This window comes from Rattus norvegicus, chromosome 12 (genome assembly GCF_021556685.1).
Source record: "Rattus norvegicus strain SHRSP/BbbUtx chromosome 12, alternate assembly SHRSP_T2T, whole genome shotgun sequence".
NCBI lineage: Eukaryota > Metazoa > Chordata > Mammalia > Rodentia > Muridae > Rattus > Rattus norvegicus.
Window position 1 is genome coordinate 17,947,964 of NC_141545.1, and position 20,803 is coordinate 17,968,766.

The 20,803-nt window shown below is 49.5% G+C and overlaps 1 protein-coding gene across 3 annotated transcripts; it reads left to right on the plus strand.

The window, feature by feature from the left end:
* Window positions 1–3,933: 3,933 nt before the first annotated feature.
* Window positions 3,934–11,305, plus strand: Zfp853 (zinc finger protein 853). Of its 3 annotated transcripts, none has more exons than XM_087579660.1 (4): window positions 3,934–4,091; window positions 4,630–4,870; window positions 5,357–5,479; window positions 7,927–11,305. In XM_087579660.1, the coding sequence occupies exons 3-4, from the start codon at window positions 5,395–5,397 to the stop codon at window positions 9,918–9,920; spliced, it is 2,079 nt and encodes a 692-aa protein (XP_087435786.1). In that variant the 5' UTR covers window positions 3,934–4,091; window positions 4,630–4,870; window positions 5,357–5,394; the 3' UTR covers window positions 9,921–11,305. The 3 variants fall into 3 exon arrangements, with proteins under 3 accessions (XP_087435786.1, XP_087435784.1, XP_087435785.1); XM_087579658.1 differs by having other exon boundaries at window positions 5,362–5,479; XM_087579659.1 differs by lacking the exon at window positions 3,934–4,091 and having other exon boundaries at window positions 4,291–4,870.
* Window positions 11,306–20,803: the final 9,498 nt, after the last annotated feature.

Sequence of the window (20,803 nt, forward strand, 5' to 3'; positions counted from 1 at the left end):
CCCCAATCATATAGAAATGGGCTACTTGGCTGGCAGCCCTCTGTCTCTTCCTGACAAGATTCCTGCCAGAAACTATGCAGAAGGGAGTTCGGAGTGTGGGTCAGTTGACAGAGTGCGTACATGGCATTCTCGAGACCCGACGTTCTATCCCAGCGCTCCATACACTGGGCATGGTGGTCCGTGCCTGTATCCCAGCACTTAGGAGGCAGGAGATCAGAAGTTCAAGGTCTACATGGTGAGTTCGAGGCCAGCCTGGGATAGAAGGCTGCCTCAACAGGTGGATCTCTGAGTTTGAAGTCGGTCTGGTCTACAGAGCAAGTTTCAGGATGATCAGGGCTACACACAGAAACTCCTGTCTCCAAAAACTGAAAGAAAAAGAATAATTAACAACGCTGCTGGTGGGTCAGCTCAGTGGATCGGGGTGCTTGCCGCCAAGCCTGACAACCTGAGTTTGATTCCTTGGACCCACGAGGGAGAAGGAAGGGACTTATATGCTGTGGTGCATGCCCCCTCCCCCACCCCAGAGAATACATGTGATGCTTTTTTTTTTTTTTTCTTTTTTTTGGAGCTGGGGACCGAACCCAGGGCCTTGTGCTTGCTAGGCAAGCGCTCTACCACTGAGCTAAATCCCCAACCCCACATGTGGTGCTTTTAAAAAGATTTATTTATCCGAAAAAAAAAAAAAAAGGGCTGGGGATTTAGCTCAGTGGTAGAGCGCTTGCCTAGGAAGCGCAAGGCCCTGGGTTCGGTCCCCAGCTCCGAAAAAAAAAAAAAAGATTTATTTATTTTATTTATATGAGTACACTTTAGCTGTCCTCAGACACACCAGAAGAGGGCATCGGATCCCATTACAGATGGTTGTGAGCCACCATGTGGTTGCTGAGAACTGAACTCAGGACCTCTGGAAGAGCAGTCAGTACTTTTTTTTTTTTTTTTTTTTTTTTTTTGGTTCTTTTTTTCCTAGGCAAGCGCTCTACCACTGAGCTAAATCCCCAACCCCACAGTCAGTGCTCTTAACCACGGAGCCATCTCTCCAGCCCAAATGCGATTTTAAAACCAAAAAGAAAAACTAGGTTTCTAATCAGTTTGATTGGGTGTAAGGCTGAGAGGAGGGAAAGATGTGAGTAGGGCTACCAAGCGAAATCATGGCTCAATCAATAGAAATAAAAGAAAGCACTGAGTAGGTTAACACCAGAGTGGTTAGAACAGACAGACTCAAGCACGGGAAGATTCCTGGGCTCAGCCCCAAAGACAAGTGTAACCATGGAAACGGTAAACATACATGCATCCAAGGTTGCAAAAAAAACAAAAAACCAAAAAAACCAAAAAACAAAACCCCATAACCACCAGAATGGGTGCAGACTAAACAGGTTAGGGGCACAGTCCTGATGAAACCAGTTCCAGGGTCCCCAGTCTACCCAGGCTCCTGGCCAACTAGTTACAAAGTCAGGATTTCCCATGGCCCACTCAGGTTTGCTGTGCAAACACACAGAATTCAGGAAAGCACTGTTTTGGTCAGTGCCGAGATCACGTCTTGGAACTTTTGGACTGCTTGGCAAGCAGGAACCAACTTAAGCTACATCCCTCTTCCCCTCACTCCTATCGAAGCCGGCAGTGCTGTGGGTCTGTACTCACGTGCTTTGAAGACAGACATGGCTGATCCCTGGAGCTTAGTGACCAGCCAGTTTAGTTAATCAGGGAGAGCTCTAGGTCAAAAAATAAGGTGGAGGCGGGCTGGAGAGGTGGCTTGGTGCTGCCCCCTTGTGGACTCCAAGGCACCTGCACTCAAATGTCCAAATGCTCACACACAGTATTGACATATGGCTTCTACACCTATGGGCGCGGGCGCACGCACATAGGGAAACAATTGCTTCCCAGAGACATCTTGTTTGTGGAAATGATGCAAAAGTCAGCAATGATTTCCAGAAATTCCTCTCCCACACACAAGAAAAGACTATAGAAGGGTCTGGGTGGAGCAGACTAAGGGACACCCAGCAGAAGTGTCTTGTGCTGCCTCCAGGCAGAAGATAAGAGGTTTAGGACAAGGAGGTGGCCCGTGCCATGAGACGGAGGGAGCTGTCTGGGTGAAGTGATGGCACTCAGGCCAGGTGGGAGAAGGGATGGAGGGATAGGCGTGCGGTGGGGAGCAGAAGGGGATGCCTGTTTTGAGGTTGGGAGGGCCCTGTGGATGTGTAAATACTTTTGGAAAGAATCCAGCCATGCAAGGGAGGGAGCAGTGAAGGATCCAGGGAAGGGGACTAGGAGAAGCTTAGTGGGAGAGGAAGTTTGTAGGGCAAGCATAGGACTTGAGTTTGAATCTCCAGCACCCATGTAAAGAGCCTGCATACTGGCTGGCCTATAACCCCAATTGTTGGTGGGGGGCAGGGATAAGAGGGTGGCTGGGGCTTGCTGGCTGCCAGCTCTGCTGCAGGGTTAGCTTCTGTCTCAAGGGAATAAGTTAGGAAATGCTAAGTAGAGGGCACCCAGCATCCTCCTCTGACCTCTTTAAATGTGCATATGGGTGCACGGGCTCAATTGCACGCGCGTGTGAACTCACACATGCACGCACACACACATGCACACACAGGCACACTTGCACGCATGTGCACGTGCACCCCCCCCCCCAACACACACTCACTCAGAAGATGGAAACAGTAGGGGCTGGGTTCTCTGGAAGAGGCTCCCATCAAGGACACGCCCACCTGTCTGCTCAGCTGCCCTGACACTGTTGCCTGGCAGCCTGTCTCCACTTTCACAGATGGAAGACTATATGGTGCCTCTGGTTACTTGGTTGCCAGAAGCCCCTGTCACTCCAAAATAGCCCTGCCTCCAAAGCTGGGTCCCTACTGGTGTACAGCTCGATGCATCATCTCGGCCCTCTGCACCCATTCCCTTGGTAGGCGGGCGCTGGTTTGCAAGGCATCGTCATTCAGGCTTTTCAAGCCAGGCCTGGGGGGGGGGGGGCAGGAATCGTGTGAATTGGAGACTTTACTGCAAGCAGGGAGACAGAAAGAATGGGGCTGTGATCCCAGGAAGGGCTCTTGTCCCCCCTTTGAGGACGTCTCCACTCTAGAGGCCGCTCTGTTTTTGGCAGATCTGAGTTTTTCAAGAAAAAAAATTATTTATTTCTGAGACAGTGTCCCATGTAGTCCAGACTAGCTTCAGACTTTATATGTAGCCAAGGATGGCCTTGGACTCCCGATCCTTCTGCTAACTTCTGGAATGACAGGCTCATACCTGTGGGTGTGGGTTTTATGCACTACTGGGGATGGAACCTAGGGCTTTGCGAGTGCCAGGGCACTCACAGGGCTTACAGAGCTTCATTCGCCACCTCTTTCCTACAGAACTGAAGCAGTGCTTCTTCTGTGAATTGTCCAGAAGCCTGTGGTCTGCCAGGAAAGCTGAGTGAGGGAAATGCAAATGGTGAACTCAAACCTCTTGGAAAAGAGACACACCCCAATTCCTATTCTTACTCCTACCCTCAGGCAGGAAACGATTTGTTATGTCTTCAAACAAACGGGGGGGGGGGGGGCGGAGGAGAAGCCACTGGCTCAGAACGCTGGGAGCCGGTCTCTCCTCTCCCCTCCTCCGAAAGGCTGGAGGCTGAATGAGGGAGGGCCTCTGGTTACTGGAGAGAGCAAGAACCCAAAGAGATAACAGCAGTTCCCTCAGTTCCCGAGGGTGGCCCGATGGAGCTGGCACAATCTCTACCTGTCCATCTCTGCCAACTCAAGAGTCTGGGTTGGCTGTTCTGAACCTGCTGGGATCAGGAAAGGGCTCCCCCCCCCCCCCGTTAACTGATTAAGAACGTGCTAATTAGCCCCAATTCGTACGCCACAGTCAAGGGAAGAGTGTCCTGAAGCTACACCTATGCTTCAGAGAATAAAGGGGTGTTGGCTGGGAACCCCCTTCCTCTTCCAGCCTTGCAGCCTCAGTGACAATCGCCCACCGTGGCGCACGGACACGCGCACAGCACCAGGCGATGCGTTGCGGCGTGCGCTGCGCCCAGCATCGGCGGACCCTGAGACGCACGCAGGGCCGACCATCCTGTCCCCATCCCCACCCACACCTCCCCGGGGTGGGGGGCCCTGGTGAGTGGCCGGGCCGGGAAGGGTTAACCACACAAAGCTGGCAGCGCGGCCTAGAGAGGCGGCGGCGACCACGGCTAAGGCGAAGGCAGCGGCTAGGGTGGTGGCGGCGGGGGCCGGGGCGCGGGGGCGCGGCGGGCGGCAAGGGCGGGGGACAGGATGCGGATGCCGGGGGGACTTCCTGTGCCGGCCCCCCAGCGCCCCCGCCCGGGCCGGGCCGCTTCCCGCTCGGACGCACAGCACGGGAGGGCGGGCGAGCGATCCGGGACCCGGCCCGGCCGCGGCGCCCGCCCCCCCCCACGCCCCCCCCCCCCCGCACCCGGGCACCTGTGGCAGGTTATGGTCCAGGACCCTTGTCACCCGGTTCCCACCGAGCCAACCTAGGGCCCTAGTTTGGGCCCTGCTGCGCGCCATGGGCCACCCGGATCAACCCTGATCCCAGTTCTGGATTTGGAACCCTGCCTCCCTTCCCTGTCCCTACGCGAGAGTCTCCACCAAACTTCTGCCTGGGAACTCCACTCTGCACCTTGTCTTGGCCCAGGGCGACCTCGGCAGCTCTGACAGTGAAGACCCTGCAGAGTACCCGTAAAGGGTTCTCCCGGGGGTGGTCAGAGCCTCCATGGCTCATTCTAGATGGAGGTACCTCCGGAAGGAGCTGGTTGAACGGCCGTGGCCTTCACCTTGTAGCCACTGGTGACCACACCTCCCCTAGCGCAGAGGCTGCTGCCAGCAGCGGCGGCGGCGGCGGCGGCGGTGGCCGGCGGCGGGAAATGCTGTTCCAGGTGAGGCCTGGCGGGAGATCCTTGCAGGCGCGCACAGACGCTTCTCTAAGGAGAGCTTCTAAAGCCAGAGGGAGGTGTAGGCAGCTGGCGCGGGGGTGTAGGGACTCCCGAATGTGCAGACCACTTCTTCAGAGAGGACTCCGGACAGGAACGCAGGCCTGCAGAAGGCTCCTGCCGTGAGCTACAGTGATCTGGACACCTACTTCCCAGGGACCTGGGGTGACACACCTGACCCATGTGCCCTTTGAAGCCTGGGGGATGGTCATTCTTTGGAAGGAGACAAGGAGCTGTGCCCATGGGCACAAGCTTCCCAGCCTTGGGATAGGTTAGTTCCCACAGTCTTATGTCAGGGGGCAAGAGGGCCACTGGTCAGCGGAGGTGAATTCCTGTGTACATCCATTAAGTAATAGTTCTGGCTATTCTGTGTAGGAATGGGGTTCAGCCACCACCACCTCCCTTCTGAACAGTTTCCTTTATTCCTCTTAGCACAGCCTGCTCTGGGAGAACCTGGTGTGACGGCCAGGATGGAGCTGGGCCCAGCAACCCAGACTTTTGTGTTGGAGCTTCGATGTCTTGAGGATGGGGGTCCAGGGCCTGACACCCTCTCAGGTGAGGGTTGGGGTGTGGAGACAATGGGTCCCCTCCACAAGGATTCTTCAGTTGAGTTTGCAAGGTGGCACAGTCCAGACCACCACAGAGGAACCCCATGTGTGACCAGCATACTCATGCCCGCTAACCCCAGCTACCTTAAAACTTGTTTTAGGACCTGTTGTGGTGGCTGTCAGGCAAGGTCTTGCTGGAGAGAGATACTTAGAGATTTAGTAGCTTCATCTCTGAGACCCGCATCTGGATTGGCTCTACCCTGCTTTTCCCAGGTGCCCCCCCAAACCCCTACCATCTCCCATCTGGGGCTGGAGAGTTTTTCCTCTGTCTCTAATGCCTCAGACACTGGCTGAATGGCTTCTTTCCTGCCCTTACCTCTCTACCCTGTGCCCATCTCCTTCCCTCCACACACAGGCTCCCAGGATGTGGAATTTCCCAGTCCCCTCCCTGAGACCCGTGCAGGGGCGGGCAGCCTTTAAGGGTGGACAAGAGTCAGCTTTCACATTTTGTGCTTTAAAGGCAGCAAGTGACTGTGTGGGGACAGACTTGAACAGAGTTGAGAGAACCAGGAAGAGCTGGGCCTGGGGACACCTGACTGGAAACCCAGAACTTGGGAGGCTCAGGCAAGAGGGTCACAGTTTGACGGCTTGACCCATATAGTGAGTTCCGAATTAGGACTATATACAATGAGACAGTGTTGCACAGCAAGAGTGAGAGAGAGCGAGAGAGAGCAAGTGAACGAGAGAGAGAGAGAATGAATATATATCAGGAAAATTAGAGGAATAAAATTAAATGGGGCTCTATGAATTGAACGAAGACTCTTTCCACTTATAAATTTAACTCTAGCAAGCACACACTTCAGGTGACATCTAACTACATGGTCAATAAAATGCTTCTGTGGAAACTGCTGTCCCAGGAAGTCAGAGTGACCACGTGACCAAGCTAGAGATGAGGAGACCTCACACCGAGGTGAGGTCTGTCCCTGCATAAGAGGCACGAGAAAGGAGTGCGTGAGAGGGTGCTGATCTTGTTCTAGGGACACATTCCCATAGCTGTCTTCATCTACGACCCAACACCCAGCTGCCCAGTAGAAGTGTCTCTGGAAAAGAAAAGGTGCTCCAGGTGTCCCAGTGGGGAAAGTGTTGGCCCTCCAAGCTTGAGGACAAAGGTTTGAGTCCCCGGAATTCAAGTGGAGGCATAGTCTGTAATCACAGCGCCTCTATTGTGTGACAGGAGGTAGAGGCAGGAGAATCCTTGGAAAGTCCAGGGCCAGCTGGCCTGCAGTGACAGAGAAGAGACCCTGTCTCAGAGTGGAAGGTCAGGTCCAGCACCCAAGGTTGTCCTCTGACCTCTGTAGGTGTGCTGTGGCACCTATGTTCCCACGAGCACACGCATGGATGAACATACACATGTACATACACAAGACACACAGATTTTAAAAACACATCCAACAAAGGTGATTAGAAAATTTGTCTTTGTACAGTATAATTATATGCAACTATCTGTGTGTAGTATGTGTGGTGTGCACATGTGCCTTCATGTTTCTTGTCTGCATTCGGGTGCTCATGTGCATGGGTGTGTGTGGACACTCGTGCACATGCGTTTGGAGGCCTCAGTCATACTTGATCATTTTCCACCGTATGCAATGGGACAGGGTCTCTGAGTTAAGCTCAAAGCTTGCCTGCATGGCTAGTCTTCCCAGCCAGCTTTTTCCAGGGACCCCTGGCTCCACCGTTTGAGGCTGGAGTGATAGGCATGCTGCTGTGTGTGCCCGCCTTTCCAGTTAACTTCGGAAATACAGACTCCCTACCCTGGCTTCCTTGCTACTTCAGTGGTTTCTAGAAATGACTTGCCATGTATTTATAGAAATGGCTCGTTATTCACAGACAAGGCAGATTTCACTCGTTTAAAGTGTGACCATTGTCTCTGGTGGTAGTGGTGTGCACCTTTAATCCCAGCACTTGGGAGGCAGAGGCAGGCGGATCTCTGTGAGTTCAAGGCCAGCTTTATCTAAGGAGCTAATTCTAGGATAGTCATGGCTACAAAGAGATCCTGTCTCAAAAAAAAAAAAAAAAAACAGATAGATAGATAGATAGATAGATAGACAGACAGACAGACAGACAGACAGATAGTGTGACCATAAATGGGTTCAGAGCTCAGCCACTGGAATAGCTGGTCTCCCTATATGGGGAGAAAGAGCTAGACACATTTCAGGGAATGGTGTCAGGAGCCCCAAGAGCTTGGGGACGCTGACTTGTTTGAAGGGGGCTCAGTGGGAGTCTGAATGGGGTAATCAGGGGGTCTCTGGGAACGTTTGTCCTGTCATTTGATCTCACATTTTTGGGTCCCTGCTCAGAGCCCCTTAGTGTATCCTGGGTGCATCCTTTTGAGGTCTGGTCGAGATCACCGCCTATGAATCCTTCTCTCCTGGCTTCCTGCCGTTTCCACTACAGGTGGCAGTGGTGGGAATGAGAGGCAGGAGGAAGAGGAGGTTCAGGAGGGGCGCAGCCATCCACAGCAGCCAGCGCTGGCAGCCTCAGTCGGGGTCAGTAACTATGTCTACTATATCGAGGCAGAGCAGCAGGAACCACAGGACTTGCGAGTGCACCGATTAAAGCGTCGGTCAGAGCCGGAACAACAGCTGGGGCACAAGCAGTTGCAAGAGCAGCAATCTCAGCCTCAACTGTTAGGATCCCAGCCAGAATTGCAGCAGCAGCAGCAGCATGAGCAGCAGCAGCAGCAGCAGCAGCAGCAAGATGGGCAACAGCAGCTGTCTCCACCACAGCAAGAACGACAGGAAGACCGGTCCATGCGGCATCATCAACCACAACCACAGCTGCAGGCGGTGCAGCTGCCGAGACTTGGACAAGAGCAGCATCTGTTGCTGCAGCAGCACCAGACGAGGCAGCCTCCAAACCAAGCACAACAGCCGTTTCCACAGCAGCAGGAACAGCAGCAAATCCAACAGCAGCATCTTGTGCAGCAGCAAATGCATGAGCCTGCGCCACAGCAGCAAGTGCAGGAACAACACCAGTCACAGCAGCAGCAGCTTCTCCAACAAGAGCAGCTGTTGCAAGAGCAGAGGCAATTGCTGCTGCAGCATGTGCAAGATCAAGCATTGCAGTTACAGCAAGTGCAAGAGCAACAGCTGTTGCAACAGGAGCAGTTGCAGCAGCTGCTGTTCCAACAGGAGCAACTGTTGCAGCAACAGGCACACTTGCAACAGCAACACTTGCAGCAACAGGTATTGGTGCTACAGCCACAGGGACAGCTACAGCAGCAGCTGTTGCTACAGCAGCAACAGGCACACTTGCAGCAGCAGCTGTTGCAGCAGCAGGAACAGCTGCAGCAGCAACAGCGGCACCAGCAGCTGCAGCCTCCTCCACTGGAGCCAGAGGAAGAAGAGGAGAAAGAGGAGGAGGGAGTGGAACTGGAACTCATGCCTGTGGACATCAGATCTGAGCAGGAGCTGGAGAGGCTGCAGGAACAGCGGCAGCTGCAGCTAAAATTGCAGGAGCAGCTGCGTCAGCTGGAGGAGCACCTGGAGCAGCAGCAGCAGATGGAGCAGCTGCAGCTGCAGCAGATGGAGCAGCTGGAGCAGCTGCAGCAGCAGCAGCAGCAGATGGAGCAGCTGCAGCTGGAGCAACAGGAGGTGCACCTGGAGCTGACCCCGGTGGAACTAGACGCCCAGCAGGAGGAGCTGCAGCTGGAGCTGACTTCTGTGCAGCCGGAGCTGCAGCTGGAGCTGGTGCCCACTCCGGGGATTGCAGCACCGGCTTCAGCCACCGTCGTGGTGGCCCCTCCAGGTTATGTGGTGCTGCAGGAGGTCATGGTGCTGCCCTCTGTGGCCACACCCACTGTGGTGGCCATTCCGGGGCCCGCGGGGAGTGCGGCTCTAACTCCCGCCAGACAGCGGAGGAAGCGGCGAGTCCGGAACAGGCCGACCGTCTGTGGGGAATGTGGCAAGGGTTTCAGCCGCAGCACGGACCTGGTGCGACACCAGGCCACGCACACTGGGGAGAGGCCGTATCTCTGCAGCGAGTGCGGAAAGAGCTTCTCGCAACATTCCAACCTAGTGACCCACCAGCGTATCCACACGGGCGAGAAACCCTACGCCTGCACCTACTGCTCCAAGCGCTTCAGCGAGAGCTCGGCGCTCGTGCAGCATCAGCGCACCCACACCGGAGAACGGCCCTACGCCTGTGGCGACTGCGGCAAGCGCTTCAGCGTCTCCTCCAACCTGCTGCGCCACCGCCGCACCCACTCGGGTGAGCGGCCCTACGTGTGCGAGGACTGTGGCGAGCGCTTCCGGCAGAAGGTGCAGATCCGCAGGCACGAGCGCCAGCTGCATGGGGCAGGGCGCTCCCGAGGCCTGGGCCTCCTGCGGTCCTCCAGGCCTGTGCCCTCTACAAGGGCCCAGCAGACCTCTGCCTCCGGAAAGCACTGAGAGGCGTTAGAGCCATTCACACACACCTCGACCCTAGTTCCTGGTTTTAACTCCAATTTGAGGACATTCTGGGCATCTTGAATTATTCTTAGGAAAGGAAGACTTCCAGCTTTTTCCAGACCCCTCCCTCCCAAACACCAAGTTCACAGATTCACCCTCCCCCCCGAAAACCATCTCCAGGCGGGTGAGAGAGACTGTCCAACTTTGTCCTTTCTTGGGAAAATAGGACTGAGAACTGAACTGGCTTTGTGGCAAACAACAAACGTGAGGTTTGATTTAACCGAACACCAACCAGCAAATGAGATGGGCAAAGTCTGTAAGAGCTTGGAGAATGGATTGCTCTGATACTTAAGGAGAAACTGGAAGGGGGGAGCTGAGGGAGGAAGCTCAGCCTGGGGTAAATTGCTTGCCTAGCAGAAAGCCCTGGGTTTCATCTCCAGCACCAATACAAACCTGGTGTGTGGACATATGCAATCCCAGCACTTGGGAGGTGGTGGCAGGAGGCTAAGGTCATTGTCCGCCACATAGTGAGTTGGAGGATAGCCTGGGTTACATGAGACCCTGCCTCAAAAACAAAAACAAAAACAAAAACAAATAAAAACCGGTGGTCTTCAGGTTGTCACAGTGCAGTGAACTTGGTCAAGGCAGTGAATTTTCATGACATAAATCTTGAAAATATTTGTCAAGATGAAACGTGGAAGGGTGGTGCAGATGCCTGGTCTTTGCTCGTAGACAAGGTCACGGTGGCAGTCCAGTCAGTGTGCAAATAAAAGCCAGAAGTCCTGCTCTGGGTGGAAGGTCAAACCTTCCTTCCCATGGAGTCCAGACTACAGGTGTTAGAAGCAGATTCGGGGACTCTGTTGGAATGTCCCCTAGCCATTTGTATGTCCTTACTGTCCCCTGATGTAAGAATACAGGTGAAGAAGAGATTTCCAAGAAGAGCTTGTAGCCCCGGCCTAGCCTAAGCCATCTAGATGCTGTCCAAGTGGTCAGCACCATATGACCCAGGGACCACAATCTCCAGGGCTAAGCTACGGGGAGGGGTGGCCAGAGGAGTCCCTGCCTCCTGCTTGGGGGTGTGGGGGAAATGTTGGGGACAAGGACTGGGGGTATCAGAAAGGCTGTAAGCCATGCTTACCAAATCACGTAGGCCAGGGACTGTCTGAGCAGCGCACAGTGCTGGAAGGTGTGTGCGTGGAGGAGGTCTTCCATGGTCCCCAGCCAATTCCTGCCCCACCTAACCTCACTTGCCCACTGTGGCTGCTTGATTCCTGCCCTTTCTCTGCCCTCCCTGCAACTCCTTCAGTAACACAGCCTGCCAAATTTTATACATGTGTTGGCAAGTGAAAAACAAAACTTGGGAAATAAAGTGGATAATGCCAATAGTTTGTCCCGTCTGTGATGCAAACTTCACATTTCACACCTTGCCTGGGACCTCTAATCTTGTTGGTTTCTTTGAAACAGAGTCTCACAGATCCAGGGCAACTTCTCTTGTTTGTTTAAAACAGTCTCGTGCAGCCCTAGGCTGGCCTCAAATTCGCTATATAGCAGAGGATGGCCTAAGGCTGACTTCAGATTCTCCTGCCTCGGCCTCCCGAGAGCTGGCACACAGGTGTTGGGGATCGAACCGAGGGCGTTGTGCGTTTGAGGCAAGCACTGTGCCAGCTGAGCCCCATGCACAGTCACAAGCTATAGATTCTCTTTTAATGAGAGTCTCAAAGAAATGTGGCCCAAGTCATCCTTGACCTTGCAATAATTCTGCCTCAGCCAGCCTCTTGGGTACTAAGATTATAAGCATGTGCCACCTTATACTGTGTTTATAACAAACCTGTGTGAATGTGCACATGTTTGTGGGGGATGCATGTGTTACAGTGCACATAAGAGAGCTTTATAGAATCGATTCTCTCTTTCCTCCTTCATACAGATTCAAGGGATTGAAGCCAGGAAGCCAGGCTTGTGTTACAAAACGGTTCTACCCGCTGAGCCATCTCGACAGCCCCAACCCTCTTTCCTTTTTGAGACAGGGTCTCTCAACTGACCTTGGAGCACATCCATTGGCTACGCCGGCTGCTAGCGAGCCCCCTTGTCTCTGTACCCCTCCCCTCAGCTCTAACAGAGATATGTGTTACCACGCCTGTCTTCTGTGAGGGTTCTGGGGATCTGAACTGGGGTCCTCCTGCTTGCACAAGCTCTTTGTGAACTGAGCCATCTCCCTAGGTCAGAACAAATCTTTCCAAGGATGAAAATGTGTGGGTGTAGGCCCGTCTCTCTCACCCTTCCTAATGCGTGACTCTTTATCAGTTGCTCACGTTGTGGTGACGCCCAACCATAACATTATTTTCATTGCTACTTCATAACTGTTGTCACAAACTCACTAGAAGGGAATAATTTTATTATATTTTAAATTTATGTATATATGTATTATGTGTGTAATGTGTCTGTGTCAGTTCATCACCACATGTGTGCAGGTGCCTACAGAGGCCAGCAGAGGGCGTTGGACTCCCTGGAGCAGTGAGCAGCCCAATTTGAGTGCTGGGAACCAGACTGCAGTCTGAAAGAACTGTCAGCACAACCATGCTGGCACTGGCAGATTCTGAACTGGGAACTGCGTGTGCGTGCGTGTAATGGAGACCTCAGGCAATGGGTGAGAGCGAGGTGAGAAAGACTTCTCAGGAGGCAGGCTTCATTGAGCAACTCCTTTCGTTGGGAAAAAAGAGGCTATTTCAACCTTTTGGGAGTGAGTGTACATCATTGACCATCGAATGGGGGCTGAGGTTTTGGGAATGCTTCATTTGCATGAAGCAGAATTTCAGGTACTTGTTGGACAAGACTTTATAAGGGAAGGGAAAGTTTAAATGCCTGCAACTATGTAACGGCCTCTGGAGGAGATGAAGGTCTGGGCCATACACCCATGTGCATTGGGACAAGCAGGCGCAGGAGGATTGGCCCTCACTCCTACTGTTCTCAAGATGAGATTTTGGGTGTTGGACTCCTGCTCCAGATTCCATGGTGCCCAGGCCCCACTGAAAGGAATCCTTTTAAAGCAATTGTATCAAAACAATATGGATGAAATCTAAGGACTTCAAAAATGAAAAGATACATTTTTGGCACTAACGCAATTCTCATGTTTCTCACACATATATACATATATGTATACATATATACACACACACATATACATACATCTATGTATATATATTTATGTGTGTACACTTGTATAAATGTATATATACATATGTATGTATGCCTTGATTCTTTTTTTTTTTTTTTTTTTTTTTTTTTCTCGGAGCTGGGGACCGAACCCAGGGCCTTGCGCTTCCTAGGTAAGCGCTCTACCACTGAGCTAAATCCCCAGCCCCTTACATATGTATGTATATATGTATGTATACACACACACACACACACACACACACACACATGGTATGTACAAGGAAATGGACACAGAAGTCCCCAAATACACTCATATAACAGCTAGCTGACCTGGTGGCACAGCCTCTCATCCAAGCTCTCTGAAACTTGAGGTTGGAGGATGGCAAGTTCAAGGTAAGTGTGGGCTATGGAGAGACAGCTGCTGTTACCTGCTTAATTCCTGCTCTGCCCTCCACACTGGCCTCTGTCAGTGACAGGACTATCTGCCAACCCAGCAGTTTTCTGGAAGTTTTTTTTTTTTTTTTTTTATCTTTGACCTAATTGAGAAGATACAATTGCCCACTTAAACATACAAAGCCCGGTACCATCCATCCCTTGAGAACATTAATAACAACCTGTAAATACACAGGGCAGAATCTTAATAAATTACTGTTTTTCTTTTCTTTTTTTTTTTTCAGAGCTGAGGAACAAACCCAGGGCCTTGTGCTTGCTAGGCAAGCGCTCTACCGCTGAGCTAAATCCACAGGGCAGAATCTTAACATCACCTGCCATGGCTTCTCCCCTCTCTCTCTCTCCTCTGTCCCTGTCTCCTCCTTTCTCTCCTAGTCTCCTCTTCCTTCATACTTCTCTCCTGCCCATCCTTCCTTCTCCTCCAATGACAGGCCTCCTTCTATCCTGTACCTGCCCCTCACCTCTACTTTACAAATTCAATGGGGAGGTGGTTCTGGTGAAGTCACCTGAGTTCTGAGTCCTTGACTAGGCAGCTGTCCTTGGGGCAGTGGAATTAGCATCAAAATACAGATAACTTCAGGGCAAACCACAACATTTCCCCCTTTTTGTCCAGTTAAAAAGCCTTTTCACTTACATATAAATTGAGTACAATTTTAACCATTCTATAATTTGTAAAGCATATCACAGTCTCAACACCTAGTCCATCACTATATCAATAAAACAGAACATTTAGTTATCCATTCCAGCTTAAGAAAGGCTTAAAAAATATATATCTTGGCTAGCTTGTATACTATCTGATAACTATCTAATAAAATATGTATTTTCAGAGTTAAACAGCCTGATAGGCTATGAGACTATAATCAGTCTTCAACCCTGTCAGAAATCTGGGAATGACCAAATATCTATACACATAGGAAGCCTAACATGGCTTCCAGAACTGAGAGGTTGTAGAGACAAATCTCCATTAGCACAGTCCCCTGTTAGCAACATCTTCAGTGCAAGTCTTCAGCCTTCTGGCCCAAAATCAACTGAGAGACTCTTGAAATGCAGATTTTTGAAGGGCTGATGTGTTGGCTGAGTTTATCAGTCAACTAGTCTGCGTAATTTGTCCTTTTCTGGACAGTTTTAGTCTGCAGATGAAACAGGCAGTTTTGTCCAGTGGCTGCCTAACCACAAAGTATTGCCTTACCTGGAGTAGAGATGTTCACATTCTTCATTAAATCCACCAAAGGGGAACTGTTAGGAGCAGATATGTCTCAACAAAAGATACATAACTTTAAATCTCAAATTTTGTGGATTTCTGACGTTTTTGAAAACCATCTCCCTATGTAAGACAATCTGGACTGTTGTCTCCATATCCTAAATTTTATCTTGAAAGCACTCTCACAAACTCAGAGCCATGACTTTGCTATTTGAATCTTAACTCACAGGTGTAATCAACTCAGAAGTTTGTAATGACAACAATAGAAGGATTGGCTCTAAACCTTGTAAACTTTTTTGACAAAAAAAATTCTATGCCAAAACAAAGATACGATTTAAGCTTAGTTACCAAATGAAATTATGACTGTACAAGTCAATCTAGGTAATTCCTCCCTGTTAAATTACAACCAATTTTAAATTCCTCATAAAAACAATTTTATTTATTTATTTTTTCCGGAGCTGGGGACCGAACCCAGGGCCTTGAAAAACAATTTTAGAATAACCACTTTCAGCCCCCCAAAGTCCAGGGAATTGGGGCGACGACTCCTCTATAACGTCTTCAAGCTGTACATGGGTGTTGAGATATCCTTAAGGGTAGGGGGTAGGAAGAATGAAGCAAATGCTGTAGCAGGATGTGTCCTGACTGGACCCAGCTGAAAGTTCTTGAGATCAGGATTCCAAGTAGGCACACTCTGTAAAATACAACTCTCAAGACAAAAGTTTAAAATCGAGATATCTTTTTGTTTGATTCTCCTGAATAAATTTTTCAGGCGGTCTACCTCTATCAAATCTGATCAGTATGACTCTGTGAGGTTTCCAGAGCCTAATCACACTTTTTAAAAACACAAAGACAAAATCTTTCTCCCAAAATACTGTGTTCCTTAGTCTGAAACCAGAAAAGCTTGTATCTTGCACTCTCTCCCAGAGTAATAATATAACCCTAAAACTCAATGTCACACCCATCATGAAGACTAAACAATTTTTTTAAAAAGGAAGTAAGCTAAACAATGATCCTGATAGGCTTTTGCACTCTGTGATATCAGGAAATTAACCCAAAATTCCCGTGGAGCCCATGTTAAGAGACTTCGAGCTTCCTGTTGTGGTAAATATCAAAAGTAACCACAAACCCTCGATAGCCGGCATCAACAAGCCATATGGCCTTTAGCGGGGTAATTCATAAAACAAACCAAATACCTTTTATCAATTACAGTATCAACAAGCAACACATCAAACCAGGACTTTAGCCCAAAATCTCAATCTGTCAAACTCTCTACCCGGAGCCACAGATTTTTATTTAACCTTAATAACTTCTATAATATATGCCTGCATTCACTCTCCCCAGTGTTACAGACATTTATCACAACTCTCTACTTGGAGTTAGTGACCAATTTTTCCCTATCTAAGTTCCGAAACATAGATGAAAATCACCACGTGATTCGGGTAATCTCTTTACTCTCCTTAAAACAAACTTAAACACATTCTATCAATTCTAAAACCAACAAACAACTTAAAACTCAGGACTTTAGCCCAAAATATATCCATCTGTTAAGCTCTCTACCCGGAGCCACAGATTTTTCTTTAACCTTAATAACTTCTATAATATATGTCTGCATTCACTCTCCCTGGTGTTACAGACATTTCATCACAACTCTCTACTTGGAGGTAGTGACTAATTTTTCCCTAAGTTCTGAACCGTGGATGAAAATCCCCACCTGATTACTCTCTTCTTTCTAAAAACAAACTCAATCACCTTTTAATAATACCTGTAATTAAGAAGTAGCTTGCCTAACTAGGATTTCAACCCAAAATTCCTGTGGAGCCCATGTTAAAAAGAATAAGAATATCCTGAAAGACTTTCTAAACAACTTTCTTTAAAAAGCAGCTTTTAATCTCTAACTCTCTGATCTGCCATTACTTCTCACACAGCAGGGGACCTACAGCCTGTCTGCCCAAGTGGCTTCCCCATTTCTTTGTTTGAATTCCCGCACTTAAGATATCACATGACTTAACATGGTGCCGGCCTCCTCTTAGAAAATAAAAACTTTCTCTCTACTCTCAGGATTACTAGTGGATTCTTGCCCATCACCTTGGCTCGCCATCTGTTGTTGTCGGTAGAGCATGAGACTCTTAATCTCAAGGTTGTGGGTTCGTGCCCCACGTTGGGCGCCATCTGTTGTTATACAAATATAAAAATAAAAGAGTAGTAGTCTTTTACCCCGCTGGGTCCGCACCTCGGTGCCCAAAGTATCTGCTAGATATCTTGGCAGAAACACATCTCAGCCACACACTTTCCTACACTCAAATCCCCACATAAAAGAACACACAACACAGTAATCTTTGACCCAATTGATAAGATATAATTGCCCACTTAAACATACAAAGCCCAGTACCATCCATCCCTTGAGAACATTAATAACAACCTGTAAATACACAGGGCAGAATCTTAACATCACCTGCCATGGCTTCTCCCCCCTCTCTCCTCTGTCCTGGAAGTTTGTTCTTTGTATCTGCTTTCCTGCCGCTCACCAAGGGAGAGGGGGACACGGTCAGCACAGGAAGGAGCGGGTCATTTCAGGACACCTGAGGTTCTGAATGTCCAGGGATAACTTGGTTCACATACAGTAGCTTTGGGCTGACTCCAAGCCTGCTGGAGTCCTCCAGATACAGACATGAGCGATCTGTCCTTCAAAAGCCACCTGTGTGCCCTGTTTTTGTGTGACAAAACTCTTCCTGGGGAGATACAGCACATAAATCTATTCATCCTAGGTAAGGGATCCCAAAACAGACAAAAGTACAGATACCACTGAAGTCCAACCTTGTGCACCAATGAGGTGACTTACAGGAGTATGGATGAGGGGTCACTTACAGGAGCAGAAATGACTCAAAGGTAGCTACATTACTAAAACCCACCTCAGCATGGGTGACAGCTCACAAAGCTCGGGACCTGGAGTACACTGCATAGCCTGCAGGGAGTTCAACAGGTTGGATGGTGACCTTTCTAAGAGACTCTGGTCTAAACCCCTTCTAGGCAGCTGGTCTGGTTTCATGTCGTCACAGCTCATCTTTCCCGAGCCTTCTCCACTGGTCTGTTCTAGTAGTCACAAAGGGAACTTTTAGCTTTTATTGCTTATTCTGACGGGAAGGGGTCTAGTGAATTTAGTCAGTTTCAGGGACTTCCTAAAGCTATTTTGAGGTGTTTATTGTTGGTGTACTTTTTGGGTTACTTTATTGGTTCTATTATCTATCACCCTACCACCCTTCCAATCCCCCCCCCTTTCTTGGTAAGAAAGAAAGAAGGTTAGAGGAGAAAGGGAGAGTAGATCTCTTTAAACTACTTCTTACTGATTCAGGGCCTCGAGTTCCTTGGAGCAAGTGCAATGTCCTTCATCAGGATTTCTCCAACCAGCAACCCAGCAATGCAAACTCAGTAGCAGAAACCAGCAGCCCTTTCGTTTTTATACTCTTTCTCATGAATACCCAGATTTCTACACATAAATTTTCTGCAGCTGGCAAAAATCACGCCCCTCCCAGAGCACAAGACAATCACAGTTCACGGCTGTGGACAATCTGAAGCTCCCTTGTATCCTACACCGAGGATTAAAACAAAAAATATTTATATAACGTAGCTGAGTTTTTTTTTTTTTTTTTTGGTTCTTTTTTTCGGAGCTGGGGACCGAACCCAGGGCCTTGCGCTTCCTAGGTAAGCGCTCTACCACTGAGCTAAATCCCCAGCCCCTAGTTTTTTTTTTTTTTTAAGAAACCAAAATATCGCTATATTTCTCCCTTTGTGTCCAAAAATTGACTTTTCTCTAACATTAATAAACTATATACAATAAGAACGATTCTGAGAACTGCCGGGTGGGAATTGTATTTACAATGTCCAGGCCACTTGTGTTTGGCAACCTTGGAGAAAGCACTCTACTATCTATACTATCTTGGTAGGTTCCAGATTCTGTACTTAAAGCATTTTCTTATCATAACTTTCATTTATCAACTAAAATAAAAAACTTTTTAGGCCTTAAAACATTTTCTTTGATCCTAAACGACTTAAGCTTTTATATCTCTAAATCTTTAATAAGGAAAACTGTGAGACTCTAACTTTCCAGTCTTTGACTTCATCAGAGACCTCAGAAGGATCAATTTTACCAGAGTGAACAGGAAGTTCAAAGCGAGCAGCTTCCGAAATGACGAGGCTGCCGGCTGCCTAGACAGACCAGAGGCTGTTCTATATGGTTGGGGCATCCGATCTTCAGCCAACAGGCCCAGAGTATCTGACGGACTTCTCTGTGAAGCAGGACTTTTGAAAGAAATGGAATGGGCACTGTTCAGAAAGGAATGCCCCATAAGTGTTACCACAGCAAAACCGGAAGAGTGTGTATATATATGATACATTAAGAGCTGAAAATGTATGTATATACACACACACATATATATAGTCTGTTATAGCAAATATAAGCTTAAATTTCTATTAAAAATTCATAACGATTAAATAATCCCTGAGCCTTGGAGGGGGTAGCTATACATGTCCCCCTATGACTGAGAAATGACCACCATGCTGAGGTGACAGTCCCCTGTTCTCAGGAGCTACACCAGCAGTTGAATTGAGGGTGGCAGCAACAGTGCCTCGTGGGCTACATTCCCATGTTTCGACGTCAGTTTGACAGGTGCATCACATTCATCTAACAAAACCATAGAAGTTGCTTGCCCACTGGGACCTGTGATCCCCACAGCTACAGGGTTTTGTCCTGGCTTGCAGTACTGCATATGACCCTCCCTCTGTGGGGTGGGGCTTAAATCCAATTGGAAGGCTGTTGGCCTTACCTGCCATAGCCCAGCCACAATGGCACAAGTCAGCGCATCCTGCTTGGCATGTTGGTGTTTTAGCATCCAGGGTCCATAGCCAAGTAGGAACGCTGGTGACCGTTCTCCAGCAGCAGCCCTCACGGTCCCCTCTGTCACTCTGAAAGCCAGACGGCAGGGCGGGAGTTTCCAGTTCAGTCTCAGCTTAATTTCTCTGTCTTCCAGTCAAAGCAGTGTCTTGAGTAATAGGGTTTTACCGTCTAATTCCGGGACTCGCCAACAGCAGTAGCAAAGGTATTTTTGGTTTATGGAGTCTTAAGGGCATCCCTAGCCAGCACCTGACAGGGAGGTAGCCCACCCCTGGCACTGGGGTTTTCGTTCAGTAATGTTATGGCTTGTGGGAGTGACCTTTTTCACCCATGCAGGGTGCCCTTTGGCTCCTTACCCCTCTCAATTAACCCAGCCCTGGTAGGGTTGTCAGGCACAGGAAAGCTCCATTGTACCTAGTTCCCTCTCCAGTGACTTTCCAAATCTGCCAAACACTCAGAGGTTAGCATCATGGCATCTATATAACAGAACCTTTCCCAGGGGATGGGTAGGACAAGGCAACATCCGGTATCACTATCGATGGAGCGCTCTGAAAGGGTCTAAGGTCTATTGTCTGTTCTCAGCTATTTCAAGTGAGCCCAGAGGGTCACAGCTAACAGGTCTAATGCGGTAGGGGTGTTTAGTCTGTTTGTATCACTTGCTTCCTCCACAGGTCAAGGTTGGGCACAATGGATGGGTAAGGGGTCTAACCTAATCACCTCCTTAGGATCTTCAGTCATCCTCTCCGAGCGTGTGTGTTTCCATATCCTGGACCTCTTCCACAGAGCCTTCCTGATAAACTCAGTGGCCCTCAGGTGATCTACTCGGACCTACTCAGGGCCAAAGGCGAGTGTGACCCTGCCCTCCCTCGCTGTACTGCTGTCTCCCTGGGTTGGAGTGGCCCTGGATTGCCACTGTAGCTCTTCACCATGCTGGACTGTTTTGAGGAAGCCCTGGCTGGGCAAACTATCTTCATCCCTGTCATAACCTTTTGCTGGAGAGATATCCTCCTTAGTCTGAGGAGATAATCACCCATCGCTGGGACAGGCTAGTTGTGTTCACTTGTATCGATCTGTCGCGGATGTCTTCTATGAACTGCTGTGCGGGCTTCCGTACCAGCCTCCAGGTCCCTGCCTAGATCGGCTTTGTCCTTGACGTCTCTGTGAACACAGGTCTATCTGGCCCAGTGAACTGGG

Excerpts from the sequence above, each read along its gene's own strand:
- Zfp853 (XM_087579658.1), top strand. Across the intron at positions 5,480-7,926 it reads AGGGCCTGACACCCTCTCAG|GTGGCAGTGGTGGGAATGAG; the intron begins GTGAGGGTTGGG and ends TTTCCACTACAG.